The sequence below is a fragment of the Corylus avellana genome, chromosome 1 (genome assembly GCF_965113065.1).
Source record: "Corylus avellana chromosome 1, dhCorAvel1.hap1.2, whole genome shotgun sequence".
NCBI classification, from domain to species: Eukaryota; Viridiplantae; Streptophyta; class Magnoliopsida; order Fagales; family Betulaceae; genus Corylus; species Corylus avellana.
Window position 1 is genome coordinate 48,008,225 of NC_142490.1, and position 11,048 is coordinate 48,019,272.

The following is an 11,048-nucleotide window of genomic DNA, read 5'->3' on the forward strand; positions in this document are numbered from 1 at the left end:
GCCCCAAATTCTACCATCATTATGGCAAAACTAGATTAATGCCCAAGGAGAATAATTACGATGTTTCATTGAGAAGTCATCTGTCTTGTTGCGCTGATGAGACTCCCCCTCAAATTGATGTAGGCTCCCAAGGACACCATCATCTTTAGCAAACTAGATTAATGCTCAAGTAGAATAATTCCGCTGTTGGAGAACAGCTATAATAATCATGAGAAGATGATTTTCACACAAAAATAACAAATTATATACCATTAACTCTTTTCCTTCCGGACACAAGAAAATGAGTGTGTGAATACTAAATCCAACCCAGAAAGACAAAACAACTCCAGATTATATAGATACTGCTAATACATGATCCAAGGGGCAGAAAAATTCAACTGAATACTTGTTCAAAAAAAAAAAAAAAGGGGGCCAGCACATTCACCATGGTAACGGGGTTAAACACCAAGATCATCCGACTCCTTATTGAACATGGTAGAATAAAAACTGACCTACATTGACACCCTTTTTTTTACTAAAACAGACCTATATTGAAGTTAATTGTCACGGTCAGCATCAAGGAGAAAGGAGGCTTCCCTCATAAATGTATGGCATAGAGAAATCACTGGGCATATTTTGAATCTTAACAGTCCTCCGTGTTTTCTTTTTTATGTCATACCAAAAGAGTCTATGAAAGCCCCGACCATACAAGTCCTGCCCTATAGGTTCTCCCGTCAAAACCTCTTCACCGTCATGTGAGAACACTAAAGGTAGGTAGGTGCAAGGAGCCGGGTCTAGCTGCATCGTATAAAGCAGAGTCCAACTGTTGGCCACCCCATACTCTTTCATCACCCAAACGTCCCTATGTATGGCAAGACTAAGCCATCCTCTCAACACCACAAAGTTGACACACTCATTTAAAAATAAACCAAAATTAACGGGAATCTCATGTAGTACTTGGAATTTTTCAGTGCTAAGATTGAATGCAACAATGACTTGTTTGGAGTTCGTCTGAGTAACCAGCCAATGAAAATTACCGTTTAAGAAAGGCACCACCAACCAATGGAAATTACCGTATAAGAAAGGCCGGCCCAGACAATTTGAGAAAATATACGATTTCTCAAAAGGCCATTCATCTTCAACCATTCTCCAAGAGTGTTCTCGCAGACTGTATACCTCAGAACCACATTTTTCCCTCCTTAAGGATATGTTCACAACCAAGGTTTTTGGGATCTCAAACTTAAAAACCTTGTAGTCGTCGTTGACCCGATCGTATCCAAATGCTAAGTAATCATAGTAATCAGAACTAGCTTCTCTAGGAGGCTTAAAAGAGGGTAATTTCTTGTATTTTCCAATTAATGGGTTGCATATTACAATTTCACAATTCAAGTTAATGATGCAAACCAAGCCGTTGCAACATCCTACAATCTCTGTGCTTGCTGATTTGTACTGCAGCTGTTTAATCTTCGCGGCCTCGCTAAACTGACCCTCATTAGAAAAGTTTACCATGTAGTAATTACTTGGCCAGTAGGTCTTTACAATGAGGGTGCGTTCTCTAGAGTGATTGAGATGCAACTTGATGAAATCTGAGTTGTTGATTTGGGAGAACCATGGCTTCGAAACACACTGAAAACGAAGCAGTGGCTTGATGGGAAGTCGGGAAAGTATCTCGGTGATGAGCTCTTCCGGGATAGTCGTCATCTTTCGGTGAACAAATTCCTTCTTCATCTTCTGGCTATGCTACATGCACTATCCTTGTAGATAGATTGAACGTAATCGTGGGTTTTCACTCGCAGAGGTTAAGGTGGTATGTAACTATATATGTATAAGGTTCAAGAATCTCATATTTGTAAATCTTGACCGTCCGTTGCATCTCAATGCAAAAAATCATGCCACGTTGTGAAAATTCAAAATTTAAAATTTCGGCAAAATCTTAATTAAAAAGAGATTCAGCAAGGAAAATCTCATCTTCTATATACCCAATCATCCGGCAAAATCATAAAAGAAAAAGATTCAGCAAAATCTCGGTTGAGAAAGAGAATATTATTGGGTCTAGCTAGGGCGTAGAGCATATATCAGCATTATTCAATTGCATATCAAAGATACCTAGCTACAGCAGCACAAGATAACAACGACGATGATACAAACAATTGATAAAGATTAAGCTTGTACTAGATTTAGATAAGAAGCACATGATTTCAATTGTATTACAAACACACTTGTAGTTATCTTCTGTAACTAGTTCCTCCTCTATATATACAAACACCAAGGCTTAGAGAGAGAGAGAGAGAGAAAAAAAAAATAGAGACTTATACTCTTATACAATTTTATTTAAGAATGACTTTGATATTAATATATTATTTGATTTCTTTATTTCAAGCTATCAATTATTGTAATACTAAATTAGAAAAAAAAAATTATTGTAATCCTTGTTTTAAGAATGGAATGTTAGAGATTTTAAGAGAATCAAACGATATTAATGTCTTTCTCAATTACTTATTTACCATAATTTGGGGGTAATGCACAAGTAGAATAATTTTCATCCCATTAATCTAGTTTGCTGAAGATGATGGTCCTTGGGGTAATGAGCAGCCAAAGATTTGAACATGGTAGAATAAACTGACCCACCTTTGGCACTTTTTTTTTTTACTACAAGTTTACAACGGACCTACACATAACTCATCATCTATATTGGAGTTAATTGTCACGGTCAGCATCGAGGAGAAGGAAGCTTCCCACACAAATGTATGGCTTAGAGAAACTAATACTATTGGGCATATTTTGAATATCAACAATCCTACGTGTTTTATTTTTTGTGTCATACCAAAGAGTTTATGCAAGTCCCGCTCTGTAATGTCCTTCTCTCCCGTCAAAACCTCTTCCGCGTCATGCATGTGAGAACACTAAAGGTGGGTAGCTGGAAGAAGCCGAGCCTGGCTGTACCGTATAAAGGAGACTCCAACAATTGGCCACCCCGTACTCCATCACCCAAACTTCATTATCCGTGGTAATACCGTCCTCTCAACACCACCAAATTGAGAAGCATTTTGGTAAATAAATAAAATTACCAAAATGCTGATGCAAATCAAGCCGTTGCAACATCCTACAATATTCTCTGTGCTTTCAATATGACCAGCTCTCTTACCCTTTACCCAAAAAATGCAAACAAACTAGGCTATATTTGATATACGGAATAGTCATTCTTTTAGGAATATGAATGATTATTACATGCTATATAAGGGGTTGGAATGAAATGACCATATTTCATATTCTTTAGTTTGATGACAATCAGGGTTGGTTCCACCATTAAGCGGATTAGGCCTCTACTTAAAACCCCAGCCCCCAATTAAGAAATATTGATAAAGATTTATTTCATTAAAAAAAAAAAAAGTATATATAAAAACTAATAATCCTAGTATATATAAAAACTAATCGATCTCCTGGTAATTTTTCGGCGTCCTCCTAATCCTAGGTGAGTATTATTTTTTAAAAACTAAGTAAGAGAAATAATAAAAACTTTTTTTTTTATAGAAAATAATATTTCAGTTTTCTAACAAAATTCACCTGAATTATAGGAATCCCGTCATGGGATATAATAAATTACAGTTTCCCTTCAAAGTATATATATTTCTTCACCAGGCACCAATAAGGAACTTAGTACAGGGCAAATGCACAAGCCAATAGAGCAAACATAATTGACCGTTGCGTTATTGACGTAGGCATTCGACCGTTGTCTTTCCTGAGGAAGAGACCTTGGTAAACAGGAAGATTGATTATAACCAGTACCCCACAAAGAAGAATCTGCAATGCAAATGGGTGTGAAAGCAAATTTTGCATTTCCTTCTGCATAATCACCCTCTTCATTCCTCCAACCAAACAGAACGCATTTAACAATGCAAGTGTTGCTATAATGGTAAACATTGGGGAAGAAGCACCGAACTCCATGAGCTCTTCCTCGTATCTCTGTGAAACATCATCGTCAGCCACCTTTGCCGTGACGACAAAGGCCGACTTTGTGAACCCCAGTAGTTTTAGGATGTTGTCAAAGAATCCAAAGAAAAAGGAACTAGTTCTTTTAAACAGCCACATCCTTTGATCATTCCACCAGCCTAGGAATGTGCCCCCCAACCAAACATATTCTCCAAGACAGTATGCGCGGTGGACAGAGATGACAAATGCAAATGGTAGGATCCATGGATTTGAAATCTGTTAATCAGTGCATGCATGCAAGATAATTAATTGTTAACAATCAACAATAGGCAAAGTTCCATTCAAGTAATAAGTATTGTACCTCTGGAAACAAGGAGATGCCTCTAAGCAGGCATAGGGATGGCACAACGACGTAGTATAGAGTAGGCAAGCAAGTTGGAGCCCATAGCAAATAGATACAGTATGACAGTTGATGCTTCAGGGGAGTCTTTTTGTAGCCATGCACAAAGGGACAGTACCTTGAGGCAAAGATCTGAAAATCACCTTCACTCCATCTCTTATGCTGTACAAGTGACTGCAGTAGTGTTGTGGGAGCAACTCCAAGGAACCCCTTCCTTTCCGGGTTGAAATATATTGACCTCCAACCTCGACAATGTATAGCTAATCCTGTGATGACATCTTCTACTGCACAACCATATTTCAAACCCATCTGCAAATCATATATGTGTGTGAGAGAGCTTCATGTACATGAGGTTAATTAATTATGAGTAATTCTATTTAGTAAACTGTTATATGACTGTCACAAGTATAACCATCCACTAAATAGCATTTTTTGGAGTGTTGTTTTCATAGGTAGAAAGAGAGAGGGAGAGAGAGAGAGAGAGAGACCTCCTTTCCCCACTGAGTGTTGTTTTCATAGGTACAACTTGCAAGAACTTTGCATGTTTCTTCTAGAACACTCGCACTCTCTTCTACCTTTCTATCATTCCATTTCCCTCCCTTCCAATCTGCCTTAAATTCCTTGCCGTACTTGTGCCCATAAAGAGTGTCTCTTCTGTGAAAGCACCCGGTACCAATATACAAAGGCCCTCCATGCCCATCAAATCCTGGAATCTCCACCTTTTGTCGCCATGCATACAAAAAGTAGAAATTCCATTAAGATCTTCTCTCTCATTAGAAACATACAGGTTTAATTAATACACATGTTTGAATCATTGTAAGTTGTTTGTTAATGCTCGCTCACCTCCATAATTACGTTCAAGGAGCTACCGTAAACATCATTCTTTGTAATGTTCTCGAACGCCTGTGGAAACTGTACGAAGCCAATCTCATGACCATTTTCTTCATCCATAAAAAAGCACACAGCATCTCTCGCTGAGTCTGAATTGTTTGAGTACATGTCGCAGTCCACATTAAGAATTATCGAACCATTGCTTATCCGCGATGACACCCTTATCTGTTTTTATTATTATTATTTCCATAAAACATACAAAAGCTATTAACACATGAATTCTATGGCCATGGATATGAAGCTTAAGTTGCATGTGGAGTGGATATATATGATGTATGGCTTACCAGTGCATTCATGGCTCCTGCTTTAAAGTTATGGTGGTACTGGGGTTTCTTTTCACGTGCCAAGTATACCAGAGTTGGCAAAGGTTGTCCATCAATATCTACAGCCTTGGGGTCTTTTCCATTAATAAGTATCTATGAATTGAAATAGTAACAATTAATTGATTAATTCTATTAAGCAAGCAGGAAAATTGGGTAAATTTTAGAGGTGTAAATTAATTAATATTAATTCCATGATTTCAGTGACAACGTAGAAAGTACTTGAATAATGGTTTGATGATCACGTCGGCTTGAAACCTTGTTCCACTCACTAAATCCCTTGTGCTCTTTACGTACTTCTTCTGAAATTTGGCCTCGCTCTGTAGTCGTCTCAATCCGTTTCTTCATGTCTTCATATGATGTCTGTAACATGAAACCGGATATTATTTTCTATCCCTGTGTGAATTAAAAATAAAAGAAAGATTTTTTTTTAAAATTTTTACTAAAAAAAAAGGATGCTTGTCACTTGACTTTCAGCAAACGAATTCGCGAGACACAATAGGGGTGACAATTGGTGTTTATGTGTCATATTCTTTTATGTAGGTCAATTATCATAACCTGACCTAATTAATTAGACGGGCTGGTCAAACCCTTTAATACTAATCTTTTAATTTTATATGGAGTACATGTCGGGTATTGTCAATCCTTAATGCCTCATGTCGGGTTCGAGTCGTATTACTAGTGATGTGACCTTGAATTAAATAAAATATAATAATAAGGTATATTTTTTAGTTTCTATATACCATCATTTTATTATATATAAAAAGTATGATGCAAAATTAAAATTAAAATAAAATATTTTATAATATAATATAAAATATTTTATCACAAATCGTTTCACAGTAATTCAATCTCAAGCTTTGATCATTTGATACCTTTTATCCAAACATCTGTGGTTTGGCTTCGTTTGTTACTATGTTTTGCAGATTTTTTTGTTTTTAATTTGAAGTGTTTTAATGTCACATAAAGATAAAGATGAAAATAGTTTCGGCTATTTTGTATTTTGAATTATTTATTAATATTTTGAAAAGAAAATTAAGAAAAAAGAAAACAAAAGGTTGGGCTCAAGATGGCCTAATTATTTGAATCTCTAGACACTAAAAATGTTCAAAAGTGAGTTTGTTTCAGGTGATTTTCCTTATATATATATATATATAGAGAGAGAGAGAAAAAGATGTTTATAGTGCTCTAACTATTTGAACAGTTGCACCTATATATTTTGGTGGCCTCTATTACATCTCCTACACATGGGTCCAGGGCCTGATTAATTATCACCGTACTACTACTCCATGATGAATCATGATCAATATAGTGCTCAATTATTGATCATGCATAGTATCTCCTATGGTCCATTCTGGAGACTGGAGACTGGACCATATATTCCGTGGAAAGGCATATATGCATCAAAATATATTCAATTGGGCTTAGAGTAAAGTTGGCAAATCTTTATATTACCTGCGAATTCGACACAAACTCAACATGAAATTAGCGAGTTAGAATTAAGTAACCTTAACCATTTAACTAAATAGGTCGAGTTAAAACTAATATATATAATATTATACGCATGTCTTGATATGACTCGAACCTATCACATAAACATAACTTGTCACGCTACTAAAAAGAGCCAAGTTGTAGACAGTCGCAATTAGCAGCCAGCAGGGTTAAGACGGCATTCTGAAAGGTCCCCTTTGAACTACATATGTCATACACATATGTTTTGTCTAGTTTTTGGCCAAATGTGGACCATTACCAAGAATGGAGGGTGGAAATTGAAAGGGAAATGAAGGATTAGCTAGATATAGTTTTGCAAACGGAACAGATTTCGTGTGTATGGCTAAGAGAATGACCTATGCTAATCTGTTTGATTTCCATGACTGATATATATATATATATATATATATATATATAATGGAAATCAAACAGATTAGCATAGGTCATTGTACGTATTTGATTTGGTGTCCATTTACCACCGGCATGGTTAAATTAATAATTATTTAGTCTAAAAATATAAGCTGATTAAAAATAACGAACAAAATTATATATGCTTCATTAGTTAATATTTTAACGAGATGTTATAAAGTCTTTGAATTCTGTTTTGATCCGACATTAACTTATTGTTGATTTATCATGAAAGTTAAAGTCAGTAGATGTACTTTAAAAAAATTAAAAAATAAAAAACAAAATTAAAAGTTAAAAAGCAGGCAGGTGATGTGAAATTGACGTGATAAATGATATATATTTAATTAATTAACATATCAAAACAAGCCACTGATCAAGACAGTTTTGTTATTGTTGCAAAGGCGCCCCACCTGGATTTCTCAGCCCCAAGATACTCGACGCCTTGGGTGAGAGCTGGCATATTCTAAGTGGTTAAGAAATGGTCTATCTTTGCGTGCAAACGGCTTAATTTCCTAGTTCTAGATTCTAGTAGTAAAGATGAAAATCCATGGAAGATATATATACCTTGATGGATGACCACTCTTTGGCCATGGCAGGATCTTCAAGCGGCTCAGCGGCTGTGCGGAAATAAGCCTCCGGCGATCTCGGCTCCACTTTGAACTTTTTGCAAAACGGAAGCCAAATCTTTGAGAAACGTGAGGCCTCTACCATTGCGTAAAACGTCAAATCCGAACCGCCGTCGTCTGAAAGATAAACGCTTAGCTTTTCAGGCGGATAGTCGTAAGCCATGACTGAGAGGACGGTGTTAATCACCATAGATGGCGGTTCTATCATGGGGTCTGCTGTACACACGAATATGTCTATCCCCGGCAGAGCCTTTTCGTGTCTGTTTATTGCATGAACAGTACAACCATATTTAGCAAGTAAAAGACAAAAAAAAAAAAAACACACACACACAAATAGTACGCTAATTAAATATGTCACAGAGAGAGAGAAAGAGACCTGAGAGAGAGCCTGTCTTTGAAAGTGGAACGATAGATGAGATTCCAACGGAGAACCATAGTGATAAACCAATAAAAAGAAAACCAAAGCTCCGAAAGAAATAATCCGATCCAAACCCATCTTCCGGCTTCTTCTTTTGCTGGTATATAGCTCACTCTATATACAAAGATCAAGCATATACCCACCAAGATTGAAAACGCATAAATTTGTAAAGGGATACGTCCCTTGGCTGACTTTGTTACAAAAAGAGGAAGATGATCATTTATCTCCATCTCTCTCTCTCTCTCTCTCTCTCTCTTGCTCGAGCTCTCTCGAGTGTTGCTTAGAAAAGTGTGTGTGTATAATGCAACCAAAAAAGAATTGAAGGACGACAATGATGGATATAAGGAGCCAACCAGAAGTGACAACATTGGAATAAAGGTACAACCTAGTGGAGGGGCACGCGAGGAAGACTAGCTACTTTGAGAGTCAAGCTTAATATTACTCTTCAATTTTGATATTTTCAGCAGAAAATGACTAAAACGAAAAAAAAAAAAAAAAAAAAAAAAAAACCAGAGTAGGTAGAAAAGGTTGGTCCCCATTTTTTATATTTCTTGTTGATAAATCTCATGTTATCCAACATTATTAAATACAATTTGTGGAAGCAGACTGTTTGCTTAGAACACGCATCGATCTTCATCGTATAATAAACTAATAATACAAGTTTATTTTGATGATGCTCAATTGGTTATCTAAGGAAACTTCATCAAGCCCCTCCGAAGTTTCAGCTGATTTGACAAATACCCCTTAAATTTTAAAAACTCTTACTTAGGCCCCTGAATTTTGGTTTGCTCTCACTTTGGACCCTTCAGTTAGCTTTCACCGTTAAATTGACATTTTATGCCTATTATACCCTTAACCAAAATTACGCCGTTTTTGGCTCCAAAACTACACCATTTTGAACTTCAAAGCTACATCACCACCTAGCCTAAAACGACGTCGTTTTGAGTATAATATATATATATATATATATATATATATATAAGCAAAATATATTAAAAAAAAAAAAAAAAAAAAAAAGGTCGAAATCAGCCGGTCTGGGGGTGGTCGAACCACCCCCATGGCCAAGGGGGTGGTCCGGCCACCCCCAAAAGGCCAAAAAAAAAGGGGAGGGGGGGGAATTGGGTGTTTTGGGGGTGGCCGGACCACCCCCAGACCGGCCAGGGGGTGGCTCTAGCCACCCCATACAGGCCAGCCACCCCATACGGCCTGTAGGGGTGGCCGAAACCACTCCCAGCCCCTTGGGCCACCTCCAAAACACCCAATCCTTTTTTTTTTTTTGGGGGGGGGGGGGGGGAGGGGGGGGCCTTTTGGGGGTGGCCGGACCACCCCCTTGGCCATGGGGGTGGTTCGACCACCCCCAGACTGGCCAAGGGTTGGTCCAGCCACTCCATTTTGGCCAAGGGGGTGGCTGGAGCCACCCCAATTTCGTCCTTTTTTTTTTTTTTTTTTTTTAATATTTTGCTTTTAAAAAAAAAAAAAATTAATACCTAAAACGACGTCGTTTTGGGCTAGGTAGGTGTATTAGTTTTAAAGCACAAAACGGTGTAGTTTTGGGGTAAGGGTAAAATGGGCATAAAATTTGACTTTAACGTTGAAAACTACTAGAAGAGTTCAAAGTGAGAGCAAACTAAAGTTCAGGAGATCTATGTAAGAATTTTGGTAATTCAAGAAGTGCTTGTTAAATTGATTGGAAATTCGGAGGGGCTTACTAAAGTTTCCCCTTTGGCTTAATTAGCTGAAAACAAAGGTTGAACAAGGAGCCGGTGATCATCCAATTAAGTCCAAACCCTACATAGTTAATAATAGAGTCAAGAAATTTATCTAATACATCAACAAAACGTGGCATGGTCAAACATCATAACAATTCTAAATTAATGGGCACACATCGATCTTTGTTTTCCCAGCCCATTTACTACCTTGATAACCGAATTGCTGTACCTTATCAATCAAACCAAAAATTATGTGTACGACGTCGATGGTATCACATAAATCCTACAACTATTCCGTTGCATACAATTAATTGGTCAAACCTAATAGTTTGGTGAATTCGAATTTGAATGTTGGTTGCGCGCGTGACGCCATTCATAAATAAAACCGACAAAAATGTACAACCGAGCCTTTAACAGTGTAATTGCATAGGAGCCTGCAAGCTGCTTGAACTCTCAGTTTGTCATGAACGGTTGTGAAGGAGCCACGTGCATGTACATCAACAACATAAAATGAAAGTGCTTCTCAATCGCGGCTATTTTGGGATGGTTCATTCATGATTGCCCCTCAACACTACAAACAAATGAGGAGGTGGTTTGGACTACTAAACATGATTTTGGATGCGGTCTAGTTGTCACTTAAGGTGAGGGGTACAGGTCGCTCGCGAACTACCTCAAAAACCTTATTTTGAAAGTGATCGAACTATCTCAACTTGTTTTGATCAGGGCCCCCATTCCAAAATATTTGGGTGGCCAATTAATTACATCCATCCTACCAATTAAATGCTTTTGGTAAAAGGCCAGCTGGCATGTTGGCATCATTCTCCAAAAGGGAAGTGAAGACGTTTTCTAAGCATGCATAGCTTGTTACAAAGCCAG

General features: G+C 37.4%; 3 protein-coding genes across 3 annotated transcripts in view; 1 reads left to right on the forward strand and 2 right to left on the reverse strand.

Moving 5' to 3' along the window:
- The window catches only part of AACT1 (Thiolase family protein), a 33,679-nt gene that overhangs the window by 4,937 nt on the left and 17,694 nt on the right, over window positions 1-11,048 (forward strand). The gene's annotated exons all lie outside the window — the stretch shown is intronic.
- Window positions 556-1,707, reverse strand: LOC148589981 (F-box protein CPR1-like). Its single transcript, XM_088512399.1, has one exon. It carries the CDS (start codon window positions 1,705-1,707, stop codon window positions 556-558), a length of 1,152 nt encoding a protein of 383 aa, XP_088368525.1.
- On the reverse strand, window positions 3,526-8,747 carry LOC132170306 (cellulose synthase-like protein E6). Its single transcript, XM_059581233.2, has 8 exons — window positions 8,422-8,747; window positions 7,984-8,305; window positions 5,743-5,883; window positions 5,485-5,616; window positions 5,153-5,365; window positions 4,798-5,028; window positions 4,271-4,618; window positions 3,526-4,185 (listed from the first exon to the last, which is right to left on the reverse strand). Exons 1-8 carry the CDS (start codon window positions 8,691-8,693, stop codon window positions 3,634-3,636), a joined length of 2,211 nt encoding a protein of 736 aa, XP_059437216.2. The 5' UTR covers window positions 8,694-8,747; the 3' UTR covers window positions 3,526-3,633.

What these genes read in the sequence shown, in the direction of transcription:
- LOC148589981 (XM_088512399.1), bottom strand. Translation starts at nt 1,707, where the DNA reads ATGAAGAAGGAATTTGTTCACCGAAAGATGACGACTATCCCGGAAGAG.
- LOC132170306 (XM_059581233.2), bottom strand. Translation starts at nt 8,693, where the DNA reads ATGGAGATAAATGATCATCTTCCTCTTTTTGTAACAAAGTCAGCCAAG. An exon ending in CAGGAGCCATGAATGCACTG is followed by an intron (nt 5,366 to 5,484) that starts GTAAGCCATACA and finishes TAATAAAAACAG; the next exon opens with ATAAGGGTGTCATCGCGGAT. An exon ending in GCATCTCCTTGTTTCCAGAG is followed by an intron (nt 4,186 to 4,270) that starts GTACAATACTTA and finishes ACTGATTAACAG; the next exon opens with ATTTCAAATCCATGGATCCT.